Source organism: Coregonus lavaretus (assembly GCF_964263955.1).
Source record: "Coregonus lavaretus genome assembly, chromosome: 14".
NCBI classification, from domain to species: Eukaryota; Metazoa; Chordata; class Actinopteri; order Salmoniformes; family Salmonidae; genus Coregonus; species Coregonus lavaretus.
The window spans coordinates 17,598,445-17,620,120 of NC_140001.1; the positions used below are offsets into that span (position 1 = coordinate 17,598,445).

Below are 21,676 nucleotides of genomic sequence, written 5' to 3' on the forward strand. Positions count from 1 at the left end.
GTTCTGTCAGTTAGTCATGTCTGAGCACAGCTATTTTCAGGTCTCTCCAGAGATGTTCGATCGGGTTCAAGTCCCGGCTCTGTCTGGGCCACCCAAGGACATTCAGAGACTTGTCCCGAAGCCTTGGCTGTGTGCTTAGGGTTGTTGTCCTGTTGGAAGGTGAACCTTTGTCCCAGTCTGAGGTCCTGAGGTCTCTGGAGCAAGTTTTTATTCTTTTTGATTTTCTGGATATTTTTTTCTCATTTTGTCTGTCATAGTTGACGTGTATCTATGATGAAAATTACAGGCCTCTCTCATCTTTTTAAGTGGGAGAACTTGCACAATTGGTGGCTGACTAAATACTTTTTTCCCCTACTGTAAATGTGATATTTCCGATTTTAATTTTTAATACATTTGCAAACATTTCTAAAAACCTGTTTCTGCTTTGTCATTATGGGGTATTGTGTGTAGATTGATGAGGAAACAATTTCATTTAATCCATTTTAGAAAAAGGCTGTAACGTAACAAAATGTGGAAAAAGTCAAGGGGTCTGAATACTTTCCGAATGCACTGTACATCATCATGTCCATGTAAGTTTTTTTGGGGGGGGGCTTGCCTGTTTTGCATGTTATTTTGCCATTAATACATGTCACATATCAGTTTGCAAACAATGTAAAACAAATATATATATCTTTGAGTTAATAAAGCCACATACAAACATGGTCTCTTTTTTGTTTTCTTGAGTAAGGCAGCTCCAAAATGCAGGTGTTTCAGCCTAGCTCAGTGCTTTCTGTGGTGGTGGGGCAAGCCAGCAGAAAATACGGAGCGTTGCGCCGTGATTGGCTCAGTGTTATGTCACTCATGGGGACACTACGTCACCGCCAAGTCTAAGGGTAGAGCTAGATAATTCAAGCCCCTTGCGTGCTGCCATTGAGTTACATTAGAAGTGCCCATCCAAGAAGGCTCAAGGTCATTGGCCACAGATAAAATGATGTAAAATCACGTTACATCTACAGTAGCTTTGATTGGACTGATCATGTTAACATCATACTTTCAAAATCTTAACTAGCAGTCATCATCATTAATCAAGTCGACAATCTACTGGCAAATCCTTTTTAATCCTTGTCATATGAAGATAAATAATGAAGAGAAATTATAGATAAAATGTATCGGTGCTCATCAGCCATTGGACATAAACATTACACAACAAGTTGCAAATTCAACAATGAGTGGGTTGGAACGAATCAGTGGCTAACTGCAAGCATTGCAAAGCAATCATTAGCCTGCTATTCAGTGGAGTGGCTGTGTGGTCCCAAGTCTAAGATTAAAGGTCTCTTTTCATGGTTTAAATGATAAACATTCAACATTGGCCATGCTGTCAATGAAGCATGATTTGTGTCGCACTCAAAACAACTGTTAACTCGGAACTGCAAAATCTGACTTCAGTGAGTTCAAGACAACTGGGAACTCTGGAAAAACGAGCTACGACTGGGAAAATAAGTGTTGAACTTAGTTTTGAACTTATTTGAACTTTCATCCAACTCGGAATTGTAAATCCGGAACTCGGGCCTCTTTCTAGAGCTATGACCTAAAGATCACTGACGTCATCATGATTCAACCTTTTCCCAGTTGTCTTGAAAGCACCATAAATCCAGAGAATGCCAGACTTTGATGACAAAAATTGCCCACGAAGGACCGCTGCGCCACCTTCCTGTTCAAGTGAGCACAGCACAACAAGGTGAGTCTAAAAATGTATTGTATGCTGCTGCATAAATAATGTAATATGCCAGGGAGATATGTATGCTGTAGCTAAGAAAGTAATACTAAGTGTATGTTGTGTAGTAAGCTGTTAGTAGCCCATGTGCCTCACCCTAATAATTTGGTTGATTTTCACCTCTTAATTTCGCCTACTGTTCTGACTTGGTGGTGCACATGTAGCCTATAACCTGTTTTTGAGAAATGTAATCATCTAATATTGTAAGAGCTTTCATTGTCTGCTTATATGCCCCCTTTATTTATCCTACGGTTCTGACTTGGTGTACAGGGAGAACACTGTAAGAACGGCCCATGTTCTGAATTCTGTCGCTGTACATTTCAAAAGTGCTGAACAAATAGTTATATTGACTACGTCCGTCCTAGCTCGCTCATTAATGTCTTAATCGAAATTACGGATTGCCTCTTATCTGCTTGTCGTCCCCTTATGCCATTGTTTGTACATCTCAATTGTCAGTAGAAACCACATTTGTTTAAGCAAGTCAGCCATATCAGCTATGTTTTTTTTAAAGGCAGTAAATGAGTCTGAATGAACTGTTTCGCTGCCAGACAAGGCTCTGCTGATAGCCAGGTGTAGCAGTGGTAAGGTGTTGGGACTGCTGTTGTGACTCTGCTGTTGGGACAGCTTTATGTAGGCCCTAACAGTTTGTGGGCACCATTTGTCACCGTTATAGTGCAATGAATGTATTGTTTAGTGTTGTGTTGTGTAGTGTAGTGTAGTGGCTTTGCTGGCATGCATCCCACATTATTTTATTTTTTGCCCCACCAAGATTGAAATCGCGTACTGATCATGTCATTGTCAATACTCACATTGTCATGGCTTAGCATGACCCCTTTGGGGTTGCCCGTGGTTCCAGAGGTGTAGATGAGCGTACAACACTGGTTAGCCCTCTGACTGTCCACCACGGCATCCAGCAGTTCATCAGACACCTCCTCGCCCAGCTTCATAAACTCAGCCCACTGTAGGAGGACAGAGGTTGAGTCAATAACACCTGATTCACAATATAGGGCCAATCTCAACCGTACTGGCTTGGATATTTTATTTTCACATTGTCCTTTTCAGAAGGGTTCCATCAACTATGGTGGATGCGTAATCAAGCCAGCCCAGTACAGCTTGACTTGGCTCAGTTTGCTCAGTAATGTGAAGGGATTAAGAGTCTCACAGTTACAGTTACAGTGTGTGACAGGAAATATTGTGTACTACAATATTCAAGGAAATACTGTGTGCTACTAACATTGCTATATCCGTTATGCAAATCAGGAATGTTTTTTTCCCGGGCGGCTAAACATGATGATGCTTATAGATCTTCTTCATTTCAATACAAACTTACAGTGTACAGGTTTGGCAGCTTCTGTTGCAGTTCATCCTTGTACTGAACAATAGCTTTCAAGTGTGGAAGCTGGTCCTTAATCTGAAAGGTATGGACAAAGTAGGGAATTTATAATTAATCATTTTGGCACAAAATCAATACATGTATAAAGAGACTATGTTCACTCGATCTACTTACAAATACAATTTAGAGCGCAGTATTGGATTATTGTAATTTTAAAATCTTCGTGTTATGGGGTCTCACCTGGAGGATTTTGAGGAGCTGTTTGTGGTTCTCCACCACCAGGACGTTGGCCTCACAGTTGTCTGCCACATACTGACACGCCTCGGGGGAGTTGGTGGTGTATATGCCTGCAGCAAAACCCCTGGCAGACCACACACATCAGGTCAGACAACTTTCTTATTGAGGTAGTTTAGACTGTGATTGCTGTCCTTGGAGTGTGTGGGATGAATTAGCCTTCTATGAGTAAGCAGCTGGTTGTCTAAGTCTCACAGAATGCAGTATGAACAATAGTGCAGGGTAGTGCATGGTAAGACAGTGCATGCTATATGGAAAATTATTGTTATTATTACCCAGCCAGGATACAGCCGATGTCTGAGATGAACCACTCGGGAGAGTTAAAGCCCAGAATACCGACGCCATGGTAACGCTCCAGCCCCAACTACAGTAGAGGGGGGAAGAGACCGAAATAAAAATGTATAATCAATGAGAATGTGGCACACTGCCTCATTTACTGTTGACCTATATGATGCTTTGTAAACTACCCCACTTTATCGCCTCTCCGTGACAAGTAACTTTAGCTTTGAATCTAACACACCCAAGTGTTGGTTTTAACCAGCACCATTCTTACAAGGAGACAGAAATGACAATGGGAGAACATTCTTTCTGCTGTGCAAACATTCATAATCCCCTCTCTCTGGAGGTCAAATTCTAAATAGTCCATAGCCTATTTGAAGATTCAGTGATGTTAACAGATCTGCATTATAGTTAATATTCTATTAGAATTCACTGGCGCAGTTCAAAAATACTCCTAGGCCTCGAGCCATTGAAAAATACAGAGCACATCCAGGTACAAGTACATCATAACATAGAGCATAGAAAACCTTTTCTATTAAATCTCACGCAAGCATAGACCATAGAGCAACTAAAGAGCACAGACACTCACACAACTACATCAATATACAGACCTTGAGGAAGCTCTTGGCCGCCGCTCGGCACTGCTGGTAGTACTCCCTCCAGTTCAGGGTGACCCACTGCCCCTCTTTCTTGGACGCCACCGCGGGCAGGTCTCCATAGATCTTCACCGTCTTCAAGAACATCTGGTGGACGGTCATGGGGGCCTCGGATCCCGGCCCCGTCTCAGCCATCCTCAGCTTGACTGCCTGGTCCCTGGAGGTGCACCAGAGCTGCTCTGCTGGGGCCAGGGACACATCCGACAGCTTCAGGGGCACCGAGGCACCTGTAGTGCGGGGACAGCAGGGGTAGCAGTTGCCTGTCATCAGTGGTCGTTTATGGAGTAATCTTAGAGACTAGTATTCCCCTTCCCTGTTCCCACAAGAATGCAGTGGAATGCAGGTAGGTACAGCTTTACTCCTTCCTCCTTCGCAGTCAGTGTGAAGCATAAATATTTGGGCTGCCTGTATCAGATTACTTCAGAGAATGTCCCTGCCTACCCACCAGTCAGGTTTTAGTGTTGAACATTGCTCTGATTAAATAGAAAAGGTTAAAGTTGATTGATCAAAAACAAAAAAAGAATTACAGGCAAAAGAAAAGATTTCTCATAGTCATAGATCAAATAATAATTGACTGTTCATGAGTGTCTGCAACCCTTAAATGATTATGCTTTCAGGCACAGTTCCGTCAACCTGTTTCACAAATGTCTTTATAGCTGCTATATTATGAATTACAAAACATATACAGTGGGGGGAAAAAAGTATTTAGTCAGCCACCAATTGTGCAAGTTCTCCCACTTAAAAAGATGAGGGAGGCCTGTAATTTTCATCATAGGTACACGTCAACTATGACAGACAAATTGAGATTTTTTTTCTCCAGAAAATCACATTGTAGGATTTTTAATGAATTTATTTGCAAATTATGGTGGAAAATAAGTATTTGGTCACCTACAAACAAGCAAGATTTCTGGCTCTCACAGACCTGTAACTTCTTCTTTAAGAGGCTCCTCTGTCCTCCACTCGTTACCTGTATTAATGGCACCTGTTTGAACTTGTTATCAGTATAAAAGACAACTGTCCACAACCTCAAACAGTCACACTCCAAACTCCACTATGGCCAAGACCAAAGAGCTGTCAAAGGACACCAGAAACAAAATTGTAGACCTGCACCAGGCTGGGAAGACTGAATCTGCAATAGGTAAGCAGCTTGGTTTGAAGAAATCAACTGTGGGAGCAATTATAAGGAAATGGAAGACATACAAGACCACTGATAATCTCCCTCGATCTGGGGCTCAACGCAAGATCTCACCCCGTGGGGTCAAAATGATCACAAGAACGGTGAGCAAAAATCCCAGAACTACACGGGGGGACCTAGTGAATGACCTGCAGAGAGCTGGGACCAAAGTAACAAAGCCTACCATCAGTAACACACTACACCGCCAGGGACTCAAATCCTGCAGTGCAGACGTGTCCCCCTGCTTAAGCCAGTACATGTCCAGGCCCGTCTGAAGTTTGCTAGAGTGCCTTTGGATGATCCAGAAGAGGATTGGGAGAATGTCATATGGTCAGATGAAACCAAAATATAACTTTTTGGTAAAAACTCAACTCGTCCTGTTCGGAGGACAAAGAATGCTGAGTTGCATCCAAAGAACACCATACCTACTGTGAAGCATGGGGGTGGAAACATCATGCTTTGGGGCTGTTTTTCTGCAAAGGGACCAGGACGACTGATCCGTGTAAAGGAAAGAATGAATGGGGCCATGTATCGTGAGATTTTGAGTGAAAGCCTCCTTCCATCAGCAAGGGCATTGAAGATGAAACGTGGCTGGGTCTTTCAGCATGACAATGATCCCAAACACACCGCCCGGGCAACGAAGGAGTGGCTTCGTAAGAAGCATTTCAAGGTCCTGGAGTGGCCTAGCCAGTCTCCAGATCTCAACCCCATATAAAATCTTTGGAGGGAGTTGAAAGTCCGTGTTGCCCAGCGACAGCCCCAAAACATCACTGCTCTAGAGGATATCTGCATGGAGGAATGGGCCAAAATACCAGCAACAGTGTGTGAAAACCATGTTAAGACTTACAGAAAACGTTTGACCTGTGTCATTGCCAACAAAGGGTATATAACAAAGTATTGAGAAACTTTTGTTATTGACCAAATACTTATTTTACACCATAATTTGCAAATAAATTCATTAAAAATCCTACAATGTGATTTTCTGGATTTTTTTTCCTCATTTTGTCTGTCATAGTTGACGTGTACCTATGATGAAAATTACAGGCCTCTCTCATCTTTTTAAGTGGGAGAACTTGCACAATTGGTGGCTGACTAAATACTTTTTTCCCCCACTGTATCATGTGCCTCTTACAGGTGATAAAACATATGTTCTGCTTCAGTTAGGTTGAGTCAATATCCTATTTTTTAAAAATGTAAACCTTGTATCCCTACCACCATAAACTGCTATTACCTGAGAAAGGATCCCCTTGAGGTCCCTCTAGTCCAGGTGATCTGTGTGGTTTGGCTGTTGCTTCAGGTATGCTTGATGGGGTTATCACTGCAGGTTCTACAGCAGCTGTCTCCTGGCTGTCTTTGTCTTCTCCATCAGACTCTGACTCAGAGTTTGGTTGTGTATGTTCTACTACTCCTCCGTTGACGAGGGGACTGGAGTAGATATCCTTCTGTTGGAGTTTCGCAACTTGTGCTAACTGTTTGGTTTCTCCAAGAGGAATGTCACTCACACAACTAGAATAAAAAACATGAAAATAAAATATACTTTAAATGAATAAACACTCAGTAATTAAATACTGTACCATTATTTGGTAAATATTAAGTAATAATAAACTGGTATTTCAACAGTCCTGACAGAATTAGTCTCCAGCATAGAAGGTTACGATAGGTCCACATACCTCTCAGAACTCTTTTCTACGACAGGAACCCCATTGGTGACAACGGAATCCTGTTGGTCAGACATCTTGTAATTGCTTAAATAAAAGAGGTCAAATAACTAATGTCAGTTGCCTATCATGCTGTAAGCCCCTATGGGATTTAACTTTGTGCAATCAGTATGCAGCCATCAGCAACCTTTCCCCACTAATAAATTGTGAAATTACTTTGACCAGTCGCTGATTGACCAATTTGTCTGTTGAAATGCTGTTTGACAATTGGCCAAATTCTCTTTGTCCTGCAGTAGCCTTGAAGCCTCCTAAACTAGAAGGACACTGCGCTGAAACAAAACATGAGAGCAGCAGTCTGTCTGGTTGACCAGGTTAATGGCCTGGAAGGCTTTGAGATGACATCCTTCCCAATCACAACTGACCCCTACTGTCTGTCACCCACACTACTGCCAGTCCTTACCCCATAGGCTTTTCTTGACACTGATGTGAGGATCTGAAAGGATATATGTAAACAGTATGCCAGAAACCAGATGGAGCTATTACTGTACCTATAGTACTTACCTAGCCAATCCTGTTCAATCTTTTAGGGGAAATTAAAAAGGGGCATGAGGTCAGTTTACATTTATTTTTATTTTATTTAACCTTTATTTAGCTAGGCAAGTCAGGTAAGAACAAATTCTTATTTACAATGACGGCATACCAAAAGGCAAAAGGCCTCCTGCGGAGAGAAAAAAGTAATGTTGGACAAAACACACATCACGACAAGAGAGACACCACAACACTACATAAAGAGAGACCTAAGACAACAACACAGCATGGCAGCAAAACATGATAACACAGCATGGTAGCTAAACTAGGGATAATTCAATGGTAATTCTAGTATTATAAGAATTTAAAGGAGACCTATTTGTGTTGAACCTCCACGCTTACGGCTTCAGTTCCCATAATTACAAACTTTACCGTGGGTTCCTGTAGTTTGGTGACATCAGTAGGTTTAGATACAGTACTTGAGAAGGACCAACACCACTGTACCTGGTGCTTAGTGTCACTGTAATACATTACTTTTCCACACTGCTACAACACCTCATGGTGGGGTATGTATCCCAGTTTGTAATACATACCATTATAAGACCACGGTCCAGGGAGTTCCCCATCAGCCCAATAGGCTCTTGCCTAATTTACACAGGATGGAGGTTTCAATAATTAAGGGGTCACCTGTAAAAGACAAGTAGCAGACATTCGTAGGAAAACTATAAGAACAAACAGTACGTAGCTAGTTCAGCATGAGCTATCTCAGCAGAACCTCCGGCGTATAAAGCCTCTTGTCAAATGGTTTCTATGAAGTCATACAGTAGCTGTCACATCACAGGCACTGTCCTCTGATGAGGAAATTCATAATTGCTGTTCAAGTGAAACAACAAAGACACTACCTTGGACAGGAAGTAAGGTTCGTGTGAGATACTACCAACGTTATGGTTTTTTTGGGGGGTCCAGAACAGTTTGTTTGCGTTTTGCTTTTATTGATCATGTTCATTTAACACATAAAAATAAACATTTTAATATTTATTATAATGTACATGGAAAAGAATTGGCTAAAATCTAATACAAAATTAATATTACAGTGTATCATCCAAATAACGATGGAATCACTTGACAAACATTACATTAATGATACAATGATTTTGTTTTGATAGCATTCTCATTTACTTGAAGTGTGTACAGTATAGCATTGCTACATTTACATTCTCCTTGGTATCTCCTTAGATTCTCCTGGCACATCTTGAGAGAACATAACAAGTGGTTTTTGCAAACATGTTCATATATTTAACAAATAATAAACTAAAAAGCCTATGATAGTGATATGACTTTGAAACTATTGCCATGGTTGCAATAACAGTTAATTTTTGCAGAGTAGCTTACAAGAAGCACAAACTGCTTTCACTGTTGTGGACACTAGATTTGGCGATGATGATTATACGGTTTATTTACAAAAAAAGTGCAAATATCATTGCTGTGAAATCTTATGTACATTAAAACAGCATAAATATTGATATGGAGCAGATACCAATGGGATAATTCTCTAGTTACTGGAGAACGAGACACATTCAAATGTCTACATATGCATTTAATAGTCCAATAACTACAGTCTTCCAATTTTCTCTAGTCCTTGTTGAGTTCCTCTGTTATTCTTGTGCCATTCCATAAATCTCATTGATTTTCTCCTGGAACATTTTGACAACAACCCCCCTCTTTAGCTTCATGGTAGGTCCTGGAGAGAAGATAGAAGAAATAATGGACTTACTGTGCTCTCAAAATGGGTGTCCTCGCTTTCCTGTGCTTCTTCAATCACAACATTTGACTTACTCAACAGCTTGGTAGAAAGATTATGCAAATATGCAATGGTATCCACAGGAATGTTGTTTGGTATAAAACAGTCACAAGACTGCCGCATCAGATACTGTCCATGATAAACATTACTGTCAAAACACTTACTTACTTCTCTCTGAGTTCTTTGTAAAAGTGTGTCAAATTATGAAAAAGCAAATGATCTATTGAAAATGACCTACAACCTCACAAGACTAGCTTTAGTTTAGTTATCTAGCTTTAGTTTAATATATATTTATTTTAATCCCACAATGAACAAAGAAGCACACAAAATCAACTCACTAAGATGAGGAAGAAAATGCGATCCAAGACTATTCACTGCTCTCTTCTGTCACATGCTCAAACAGACAGAACCAACCAATAAAAACCAGCCACTGATTTCTCACACTGACTGACTCACCCAGTTCCCCCCCGGATATGGAGAAATCTCTGTCCAAAATGACCCACTTCTGGACTCTCTGGGCGTTGGAGGTGGCCTTAGCATTCACGCGCTCTATGCCCTCCTGGATGGCCTTGTAAATAGCTGGTTCCTTACTGGCTATGATCTCAGAGGCCTTGGTTGCCGTGACGCCATGCTGCTGGCAGAACGCCACAGACTCTGGGGTCAGCTCATCCGTCGGCTCACCATTGTCGTCGACTACACACTACGGAGGGAGAGTGGGGTCAAAGGTTAGGAGTGATCCAGGAGTTGTAGTATTTGCTGAACAGAGCAAACATCAAATAGCCTGGTTCCAGATCTGTTCGTGCTGTATAACTATATTCTAATTGCTTAATAATTCTAAAGCAAGAATTCTAAAGCATGCCAATGACCATAGGAGTTGGCAATACAGGACACATCTAACATTTGAGGCCTTACTTTGAGCGTGAGCATCATGGAGAGGAATTTCAACTTGTCTCCGAGCAACATGGCGTTGCTGATGATGGCGATCTCTGCTTTCACTGCATCCTCAATTGGTACAGGTGGGATGTTCTCTCCTCCTGCTGTTATGATAAGCTCTGCAGGACAAGAGATTTCATTCTTAGGATATTTAGATCATAGGTCTACATTTTACATTTACATTTTAGTCATTTAGCAGACGCTCTTATCCAGAGCGACTTACAGTTAGTGCATACATTTTAAAAAATTCATACCCCCTGTGGGAATCGAACCCACAACCCTGGCGTTGCAAACGCCATGCTCTATCAACTGAGCTACATCCCTGCCGGCCATTCCCTCCCCTACCCTGGACGACGCTGGGCCAATTGCACGCCGCCCCATGGGTCTCCCGGTCGCGGCCGGCTACGACGGAGCCTGAATTCGAACCAGGATCTCTAGTGGCACAGCTAGCACTGCGATGCAGTGCCTTAGACCACTGCGCCACTCGGGAGACTGTCTACACAGTGTTCTACTATCAAGAATGGTCCACCACCCAAAGGACATCCAGCCAACTTGGCACAACCGTGAGAAGCATTGGAGTCAACATGGGCCAGCCTCCCTATAGAACAACACCTTGTAGAGTCCATGCCCCGACATATTCAGGCTGTTTTGAGGGCAAAAGAGGGTGCAACTCAATATTAGGAAGGTGTTCCTAATGTTTTGTACACTCAGTGTATTTGAAATACTACGGTATTATCCGCAAAAAAACACTGTATTTAATACTACAGTAAGATTTTAAAACTATAGTAGTACAACAGTATTTCATTTGCATATACTCCACCCATTCCCATCCCCCATATCCCTATTTGTACCACCCATGAGTGAGACACCTACATGCGAAGTATATTCCCTACAGGTTATAGAGAAGTGCAGAGGCTCTGAAATATCCGATCAGACTCCATTCCTACCTACCTACAGGTTATGGAAAATTTGCTCAAGGAAAAAGGCCCACTTCTATGTCAAAGATAATGAAACAAAAAACACTAAATACTACAGTAATATCTGCAAAAACACTACAGTAATTGCTATAGTATATACAATAGTTCTTACTACAGTATTTATACTATTTTACTAGAGTATACTACAGTCATGTCCACAAAAACAGTACAGTGAATACTATAGTATTCTATGGTCATGTCCACAAAAACACTTCAGTGAATACTATAGTATACTACAGTTATGGCCGCAAAAACACTTCAGTGAATACTATAGTATACTACAGTCATGTCCGCAACAACACTACAGTGAATACTATAGTATACTTCCGCAAAAACACTAAAGTCAATACTATAGTATATAAATATAGCAATACTACAGTATTTAGAGCATAGTATACTATAGTATTTTTTCATATGGGGAAGTTACCCTTAGGCACAGACTTAGGATCAGGAGAAGGTACATAAAATTGAACGTAGATCAGTGTCTAGGAGCAACTGCATCCTATTCTCATTGACACCCAGCACTGGCAGCCATGTTGTATAATGGCTACTGTATATACATCTATAAAATAAACTATAAGTAAGTACTATACCCTTTATCCTCCCTGTGATGAATAGGAAGTTGTCCTTGTCGTGCTTGCCCAGATCTCCAGAGTGCAGCCAGCCCTCCTGGTCCAGGGCCTCCTCAGTCTTCTCTGGCTCGTTCAGGTAGCCCATGAACACATGACGCCCCCAGAAACAGATCTCACCATTCCCATCCTCGTCTGGCTTATCCAACTTGGTCTGGCAGCCAACCACTACCTTTCCACAGCTGAGGATAACATCACGGTGAGACCGAAAAGCAAGAATGTTTATTAGATGTCACTTCATATCTGATGGCTTATCAGTATCAATTAATTATTTGCTATTATGCAATGATAGCTTTGTCAACTACAAATTAATTAATGTAACTGTCATTAAAAATGTCAGTTCACATCCTAGTTTTCCAGTTGCTGACCTCATGATCTTGAAGTTATTCTCCCAGGAGATGGTGTGAGGGCCGGTGCTTTCACTCATCCCATACAGCTCATACAGGGGGAGGCTAAGGCTCATGAAGTACTCCAGAGTCTCCTTAGTGATGGGTGCGGCCCCCGTTAAGCAGTTCTTGCAGCGGTCCAGGCCCATGGCCCAGCGAACCTTCTTAAACACCAGGTTGTTTGCCAGCATGAAGCCCCAGGGCACCAGGTTCTCACTGTAATCCACAACAAACAAGGAGGAATACCACACATTGTGGAAAATATTAGGGGTGGAATTTAATCTAGTTTAGGATGTAAAAAATGCTATTTGGGCGTGAGTGAAGATGCATGTTTTTTCTAATGTTATTGATAAGATCATATCTATGGGTGAAACAAATCAAAAATAATTTGGTGCACTGAAAATATGCCTTCTTTCTGAAGTGTGGGTTTAATGAACAACAACAACCTGACATAAATCCTTACCCATTCATGGCACTGTAGCTGACTTGCAATCCGATGGATTTAGCCCAGTCAGCCACTCTTTTCTTCATACCAGAGGACTTGGCACCGATGGCTTTCATCTTCTCCTGCATCTTCTCCCACACACGGGGAACTCCCAGGAAACTGGTGGGGCGCACCTCTTTCAGAGTAGTCCCCAAAGAGCCCTATGAAATCAGAAAGTTACCAGTTATCAAGTCATATAAAGTTACCCCAGTCCCACCCTTCCCAACCCAGTCAAAACCAAACCACCACACCTCAATCAATTATTGCCTTAGTAAACAGCATTTTGAAAGGAAAGCAATGCACAGCATCATTATCTGTAATATAACAGTTAGGGATTCTGACCTTCAGGGCGTCTGGGTCTGCGAAATACGTTGCCCCTGCAAATCTCATGGCGATCCACATGTCGTTGACCTGGGCAGCTACATGGCTCAGGGGCAGGTAGCTCACCACGCACTCCACACCATGTTGCAGACCTGTCATGGCGCCCGCCGCATTTGAAGTCCAGGTAATCTGAGGAGAGAGTCAGATGAGGCTTTCAACCAATGTTATTACAACCTCCTTTACCACAGAGGAAACTATAAGATGTTTTGTTTGTCCTTTACTTGATGTGAACAATACATGGATAAAACCGTGACACTTTCACATACTGAATCCAGTGCCCAGTGGCCCAAGAGCTATCTCCACTATATAGTACATATAATGTGTCTGAGGGCGTCACCACATTCTGTGAGGATGAAGGAGGAACCACCTGGATAGTGCGGTACAGTAAATGTACATGTAAATATAGACCTTTTTCCTGACTAGTCTATTTTGAGTGCATTCAGGAAAGTATTCAGACCCCTTAACTTTTTTCAGATTTTGTTACGTTAAAGCCTTATTCTAAAATTGATTAAATTGTTTTTTTCGATCATCAATCTACACACAATACCCATAATGACAAAGCAAACACAGGTCTTTAGACATTTTTGCAAATGTATTACAAATAAAAAACTGAAATAACACTTTTACATAAGTATTCAGACCCTTTACTCAGTACTTTGTTGAAGCACCTTTGGCAGCGATTACAGCCTCAAGTCTTCTTGGGTATGACGCTACAAGCTTGGCACACCTGTATTTGGGGAGTTTCTCCCATTCTTCTTTGCAGATCCTCTCAAGTGTTCTGTCAGTTAGTCATGTCTGAGCACAGATAGAAAATACAGAGCGTTGCGCCGTGATTGGCTCAGTGTTATGTCACTCATGGGGACACTACGTCACCGCCAAGTCTAAGGGTAGAGCTAGATAATTCAAGCCCCTTGCGTGCTGCCATAGAGTTACATTAGAAGTGCCCATCCAAGAAGGCTCAAGGTCATTGGCCACAGATAAAATGACGTAAAATCACGTTACATCTACAGTAGCTTTGATTGGACTGATCATGTTAACATCATACTTTCAAAATCTTAACTAGCAGTCATCATCATTAATCAAGTCGACAATCTACTGGCAAATCCCTTTTAATCCTTGTCATATGAAGATAAATAATGAAGAGAAATTATAGATAAAATGTATCGGTGCTCATCAGCCATTGGACATAAACATTACACAACAAGTTGCAAATTCAACAATGAGTGGGTTGGAACGAATCAGTGGCTAACTGCAAGCATTGCAAAGCAATCATTAGCCTGCTATTCAGTGGAGTGGCTGTGTGGTCCCAAGTCTAAGATTAAAGGTCTCTTTTCATGGTTTAAATGATAAACATTCAACATTGGCCATGCTGTCAATGAAGCATGATTTGTGTCGCGCTCAAAACAACTGTTAACTTGGAACTGCAAAATCTGACTTCAGTGAGTTCAAGACAACTGGGAACTCGGGAAAAACGAGCTACGACTGGGAAAATAAGTTTTGAACTTAGTTTTGAACTTTCATCCAACTCGGAATTGTAAATCCGGAACTCGGGCCTCTTTCTAGAGCTATGACCTAAAGATCACTGACGTCATCATGATTCAACCTTTTCCCAGTTGTCTTGAAAGCACCATAAATCCAGAGAATGCCAGACTTTGATGACAAAGTTTGATGACAAAAATTGCCCACGAAGGACCGCTGCGCCACCTTCCTGTTCAAGTGAGCACAGCACAACAAGGTGAGTCTAAAAAGGTATTGTATGCTGCTGCATAAATAATGTAATATGCCAGGGAGATATGTATGCTGTAGCTAAGAAAGTAATACTAAGTGTATGTTGTGTAGTAAGCTGTTAGTAGCCCATGTGCCTCACCCTAATAATTTGGTCGATTTTCACCTCTTAATTTCGCCTACTGTTCTGACTTGGTGGTGCACATGTAGCCTATAACCTGTTTTTGAGAAATGTAATCATCTAATATTGTAAGAGCTTTCATTGTCTGCTTATATGCCCCCTTTATTTATCCTATGGTTCTGACTTGGTGTACAGGGAGAACACTGTAAGAACGGCCCATGTTCTGAATTCTGTCGCTGTACATTTCAAAAGTGCTGAACAAATAGTTATATTGACTACGTCCGTCCTAGCTCGCTCATTAATGTCTTAATCGAAATTACGGATTGCCTCTTATCTGCTTGTCGTCCCCTTATGCCATTGTTTGTACATCTCAATTGTCAGTAGAAACCACATTTGTTTAAGCAAGTCAGCCATATCAGCTATGTTTTTTTTAAAGAAAGTAAATGAGTCTGAATGAACTGTTTCGCTGCCAGACAAGGCTCTGCTGATAGCCAGGTGTAGCAGTGGTAAGGTGTTGGGACTGCTGTTGGGACTCTGCTGTTGGGACAGCTTTATGTAGGCCCTAACAGTTTGTGGGCACCATTTGTCACCGTTATAGTGCAATGAATGTATTGTTTAGTGTTGTGTTGTGTAGTGTAGTGTAGTGTAGTGGCTTTGCTGGCATGCATCCCACATTATTTTATTTTTTGCCCCACCAAGATTGAAATCGCGTACTGATCATGTCATTGTCAATACTCACATTGTCATGGCTTAGCATGACCCCTTTGGGGTTGCCCGTGGTTCCAGAGGTGTAGATGAGCGTACAACACTGGTTAGCCCTCTGACTGTCCACCACGGCATCCAGCAGTTCATCAGACACCTCCTCGCCCAGCTTCATAAACTCAGCCCACTGTAGGAGGACAGAGGTTGAGTCAATAACACCTGATTCACAATATAGGGCCAATCTCAACCGTACTGGCTTGGATATTTTATTTTCACATTGTCCTTTTCAGAAGGGTTCCATCAACTATGGTGGATGCGTAATCAAGCCAGCCCAGTACAGCTTGACTTGGCTCAGTTTGCTCAGTAATGTGAAGGGATTAAGAGTCTCACAGTAACAGTTACAGTGTGTGACAGGAAATATTGTGTACTACAATATTCAAGGAAATACTGTGTGCTACTAACATTGCTATATCCGTTATGCAAATCAGGAATGTTTTTTTCCCGGGCGGCTAAACATGATGATGCTTATAGATCTTCTTCATTTCAATACAAACTTACAGTGTACAGGTTTGGCAGCTTCTGTTGCAGTTCATCCTTGTACTGAACAATAGCTTTCAAGTGTGGAAGCTGGTCCTTAATCTGAAAGGTATGGACAAAGTAGGGAATTTACAGTGGGGAAAAAAAGTATTTAGTCAGCCACCAATTGTGCAAGTTCTCCCACTTAAAAAGATGAGAGAGGCCTGTAATTTCCATCATAGGTACACGTCAACTATGACAGACAAAATGAGGGAAAAAAAATCCAGAAAATCACATTGTAGGATTTTTAATGAATTTATTTGCAAATTATGGTGGAAAATAAGTATTTGGTCAAAAACAAAAGTTTCTCAATACTTTGTTATATACCCTTTGTTGGCAATGACACAGGTCAAACGTTTTCTGTAAGTCTTCACAAGGTTTTCACACACTGTTGCTGGTATTTTGGCCCATTCCTCCATGCAGATCTCCTCTAGAGCAGTGATGTTTTGGGGCTGTCGCTGGGCAACACGGACTTTCAACTCCCTCCAAAGATTTTCTATGGGGTTGAGATCTGGAGACTGGCTAGGCCACTCCAGGACCTTGAAATGCTTCTTACGAAGCCACTCCTTCGTTGCCCGGGCGGTGTGTTTGGGATCATTGTCATGCTGAAAGACCCAGCCACGTTTCATCTTCAATGCCCTTGCTGATGGAAGGAAGTTTTCACTCAAAATCTCACGATACATGGCCCCATTCATTCTTTCCTTTACACGGATCAGTCGTCCTGGTCCCTTTGCAGAAATACAGCCCCAAAGCATGATGTTTCCACCCCCATGCGTCACAGTAGGTATGGTGTTCTTTGGATGCAACTCAGCATTCTTTGTCCTCCAAACACGACGAGTTGAGTTTTTACCAAAAAGTTATATTTTGGTTTCATCTGACCATATGACATTCTCCCAATCCTCTTCTGGATCATCCAAATGCACTCTAGCAAACTTCAGACGGGCCTGGACATGTACTGGCTTAAGCAGGGGGACACGTCTGCACTGCAGGATTTGAGTCCCTGGCGGCGTAGTGTGTTACTGATGGTAGGCTTTGTTACTTTGGTCCCAGCTCTCTGCAGGTCATTCACTAGGTCCCCCTGTGTGGTTCTGGGATTTTTGCTCACCATTCTTGTGATCATTTTGACCCCACGGGGTGAGATCTTGCGTGGAGTCCCAGATCGAGGGAGATTATCAGTGGTCTTGTATGTCTTCCATTTCCTAATAATTGCTCCCACAGTTGATTTCTTCAAACCAAGCTGCTTACCTATTGCAGATTCAGTCTTCCCAGCCTGGTGCAGGTCTACAATTTTGTTTCTGGTGTCCTTTGACAGCTCTTTGGTCTTGGCCATAGTGGAGTTTGGAGTGTGACTGTTTGAGGTTGTGGACAGGTGTCTTTTATACTGATAACAAGTTCAAACAGGTGCCATTAATACAGGTAACGAGTGGAGGACAGAGGAGCCTCTTAAAGAAGAAGTTACAGGTCTATGAAAGCCAGAAATCTTGCTTGTTTGTAGGTGACCAAATACTTATTTTCCACCATAATTTGCAAATAAATTCATAAAAAATCCTACAATGTGATTTTCTGGATTTTTTTTCTCTCAATTTGTCTGTCATAGTTGACGTGTACCTATGATGAAAATTACAGGCCTCTCTCATCTTTTTAAGTGGGAGAACTTGCACAATTGGTGGCTGACTAAATACTTTTTTTCCCCACTGTATAATTAATCATTTTGGCACAAAATCAATACATGTATAAAGAGACTATGTTCACTCGATCTACTTACAAATACAATTTAGAGCGCAGTATTGGATTATTGTAATTTTAAAATCTTCGTGTTATGGGGTCTCACCTGGAGGATTTTGAGGAGCTGTTTGTGGTTCTCCACCACCAGGACGTTGGCCTCACAGTTGTCTGCCACATACTGACACGCCTCGGGGGAGTTGGTGGTGTATATGCCTGCAGCAAAACCCCTGGCAGACCACACACATCAGGTCAGACAACTTTCTTATTGAGGTAGTTTAGACTGTGATTGCTGTCCTTGGAGTGTGTGGGATGAATTAGCCTTCTATGAGTAAGCAGCTGGTTGTCTAAGTCTCACAGAATGCAGTATGAACAATAGTGCAGGGTAGTGCATGGTAAGACAGTGCATGCTATATGGAAAATTATTGTTATTATTACCCAGCCAGGATACAGCCGATGTCTGAGATGAACCACTCGGGAGAGTTAAAGCCCAGAATACCGACGCCATGGTAACGCTCCAGCCCCAACTACAGTAGAGGGGGGAAGAGACCGAAATAAAAATGTATAATCAATGAGAATGTGGCACACTGCCTCATTTACTGTTGACCTATATGATGCTTTGTAAACTACTCCACTTTATCGCCTCTCCGTGACAAGTAACTTTAGCTTTGAATCTAACACACCCAAGTGTTGGTTTTCACCAGCACCATTCTTACAAGGAGACAGAAATGACAATGGGAGAACATTCTTTCTGCTGTGCAAACATTCATAATCCCCTCTCTCTGGAGGTCAAATTCTAAATAGTCCATAGCCTATTTGAAGATTCAGTGATGTTAACAGATCTGCATTATATTTAATATTCTATTAGAATTCACTGGCGCAGTTCAAAAATACTCCTAGGCCTCGAGCCATTGAAAAATACAGAGCACATCCAGGTACAAGTACATCATAACATAGAGCATAGAAAACCTTTTCTATTAAATCTCACGCAAGCATAGACCATAGAGTAACTAAAGAGCACAGACACTCACACAACTACATCAATATACAGACCTTGAGGAAGCTCTTGGCCGCCGCTCGGCACTGCTGGTAGTACTCCCTCCAGTTCAGGGTGACCCACTGCCCCTCTTTCTTGGACGCCACCGCGGGCAGGTCTCCATAGATCTTCACCGTCTTCAAGAACATCTGGTGGACGGTCATGGGGGCCTCGGATCCCGGCCCCGTCTCAGCCATCCTCAGCTTGACTGCCTGGTCCCTGGAGGTGCACCAGAGCTGCTCTGCTGGGGCCAGGGACACATCCGACAGCTTCAGGGGCACCGAGGCACCTGTAGTACGGGGACAGCAGGGGTAGCAGTTGCCTGTCATCAGTGGTCGTTTATGGAGTAATCTTAGAGACTAGTATTCCCCTTCCCTGTTCCCACAAGAATGCAGTGGAATGCAGGTAGGTACAGCTTTACTCCTTCCTCCTTCGCAGCCAGTGTGAAGCATAAATATTTGGGCTGCCTGTATCAGATTACTTCAGAGAATGTCCCTGCCTACCCGCCAATCAGGTTTTAGTGTTGAACATTGCTCTGATTAAATAGAAAAGGTTAAAGTTGATTGATCGAAAACAAAAAAAGAATTACAGGCAAAATAAAAGATTTCTCATAGTCATAGATCAAATAATAATTGACTGTTCATGAGTGTCTGCAACCCTTAAATGATTATGCTTTCAGGCACAGTTCTGTCAACCTGTTTCACAAATGTCTTTATAGCTGCTATATTATGAATTACAAAACATATACCATGTGCCTCTTACAGGTGATAAAACATATGTTCTGCTTCAGTTAGGTTGAGTCAATATCCTATTTTTAAAAAATGTATCCCTACCACCATAAGCTGCTATTACCTGAGAGAGGATCCCCTTGAGGTCCCTCTAGTCCAGGTGATCTGGGTGGTTTGTCTTCTCCATCAGACTCTGACTCAGAGTTTGGTTGTGTATGTTCTACTACTCCTCCGTTGACGAGGGGACTGGAGTAGATATCCTTCTGTTGGAGTTTCGCAACTTGTGCTAACTGTTTGGTTTCTCCAAGAGGAATGTCACTCACACAACTAGAATCAAAAACATGAAAATAAAATATACTTTAAATGAATAAACACTCAGTAATTAAATACTGTACCATTATTTGGTAAATATTAAGTAATAATAAACTGGTATTTCAACAGTCCTGACAGAATTAGTCTCCAGCATAGAAGGTTACGATAGGTCCACATACCTCTCAGAACTCTTTTCTATGACAGGAACCCCATTGGTGACAACGGAATCCTGTTGGTCAGACATCTTGTAATTGCTTAAATAAAAGAGGTCAAATATCTATATTAGACGTGCAAAAACCGCTAGATCATCAAATTAATAAAATATCTAACTAGGTTGTGCAAAGGCTCCTGATATTCTACTAATTTCAAGAAAATAAGTGTTCCCTCCTGGATCCTTATATGAGTGGGTATTGCAACATGACATTGTCAGAGGCAGTGTGCCAATGGCTGCTTGGTTAGATTGATAAAGAATGGCGAAATTAAGGGGTTTGTGCCAAAAACATGTAACAATTTGCAGAGCTTTTTCCAACCTTTAACTTAAATACAGTAGGTTACACCAAGACAGTTGACCAAGAAAGTGACATTGAAAAAGGGTCTGAGACAGCTAAGGGGTGAGCATGCATTTATGCTGAGAAACACTTTTTTGTCTTATCTTCAAAGGCAGATAGATCTCAGTCAAGATTCTGTTCAGTAGTTATCTTCATACACACACATAATAAATGTGTTGGTTATTACATGTGTTCAAATACAACATTGGCCCAAAGCTTGTATTGAAGTGTATATAAAGTAACATGCTGGGTTACTTGTAATGTTGGGTTACTTGACCATGATCCTTCATCATTATCTCTGACATGAAGTCAATCAGGCTATGATGGACAATTTTAGTGAAATTTTGCCATCTAGTGGTTTTATCTTGAAATTGTGAAGACAATTTTCAAGCGGAGCAGCTATAGTTTAGCTATGACATTCAGATCATAATGATAACATACCTTGGGTATACAATATTGCCAATACATTTTTAAACATGTATGGAGAGAAAGATGCGGTTAAAATTCAAACAAGCAATTAAAATGTTGAGACATAGAGCTTATAACAGCGATATGAAATTTGAATCTGGTTCATGAGGACATTGCTCTATCACTATCACCACTTAAAATAGAAAAGGACAGAAGATCTGACCAGATAGATCAGATAACTATGGCCAAGATTTCTCTAGGGCAAAGTTCATCATAATTGCAAAATGATTCCCTATGCTATGTGGCAATATAGTAGCCAATAAACTTTTGCACAGAATTATGCAAACATTACTGCTCACTGACATTTCTGCCAAAAAACAATTAACTGTAATACATTAATTGGATAGAATCTCTATGCTTACCTCTTAACAGATTATCTATTACAGGTAGCAACTTGACACAAAAATATACACCTGTAGCTATGCTCCTACATGTCCATTTGAAATATTGAAATATATTTTAGAAATATTTT

General features: G+C 41.5%; 2 protein-coding genes across 3 annotated transcripts in view; both read right to left on the bottom strand.

The window, feature by feature from the left end:
- The window catches only part of LOC311141168 (long-chain-fatty-acid--CoA ligase ACSBG2-like), an 18,469-nt gene extending 8,835 nt beyond the window's left edge, over positions 1 to 9,634 (bottom strand). The window contains exons 1-8 of one of the 2 annotated variants that reach the window (XM_084176419.1): positions 9,450 to 9,634; positions 7,160 to 8,362; positions 6,721 to 6,995; positions 4,271 to 4,542; positions 3,656 to 3,744; positions 3,327 to 3,447; positions 3,084 to 3,164; positions 2,563 to 2,712 (exon numbers count right to left, since the gene is read on the bottom strand). In XM_084176419.1, the coding sequence (XP_084032545.1) occupies positions 2,563 to 2,712; positions 3,084 to 3,164; positions 3,327 to 3,447; positions 3,656 to 3,744; positions 4,271 to 4,542; positions 6,721 to 6,995; positions 7,160 to 7,224 (1,053 nt within the window). In that variant the 5' untranslated portion in view covers positions 7,225 to 8,362; positions 9,450 to 9,634. Of the gene's footprint in view, positions 1 to 2,562; positions 2,713 to 3,083; positions 3,165 to 3,326; positions 3,448 to 3,655; positions 3,745 to 4,270; positions 4,543 to 6,720; positions 6,996 to 7,159; positions 8,546 to 9,449 lie in introns of those variants that run through there. The other variant, XM_084176420.1, reaches the window with a different exon arrangement.
- LOC311141172 (long-chain-fatty-acid--CoA ligase ACSBG2-like) lies at positions 8,698 to 20,602 on the bottom strand. Its single transcript, XM_084176427.1, has 14 exons — positions 20,368 to 20,602; positions 20,001 to 20,203; positions 19,166 to 19,437; positions 18,551 to 18,639; positions 18,222 to 18,342; positions 16,373 to 16,453; positions 15,852 to 16,001; positions 13,228 to 13,395; positions 12,865 to 13,046; positions 12,384 to 12,617; positions 11,980 to 12,197; positions 10,389 to 10,528; positions 9,933 to 10,176; positions 8,698 to 9,416 (listed from the first exon to the last, which is right to left on the bottom strand). The coding sequence occupies exons 1-14, from the start codon at positions 20,430 to 20,432 to the stop codon at positions 9,331 to 9,333; spliced, it is 2,253 nt and encodes a 750-aa protein (XP_084032553.1). The 5' UTR covers positions 20,433 to 20,602; the 3' UTR covers positions 8,698 to 9,330.
- Between the last annotated feature and the right edge of the window lie 1,074 nt (positions 20,603 to 21,676).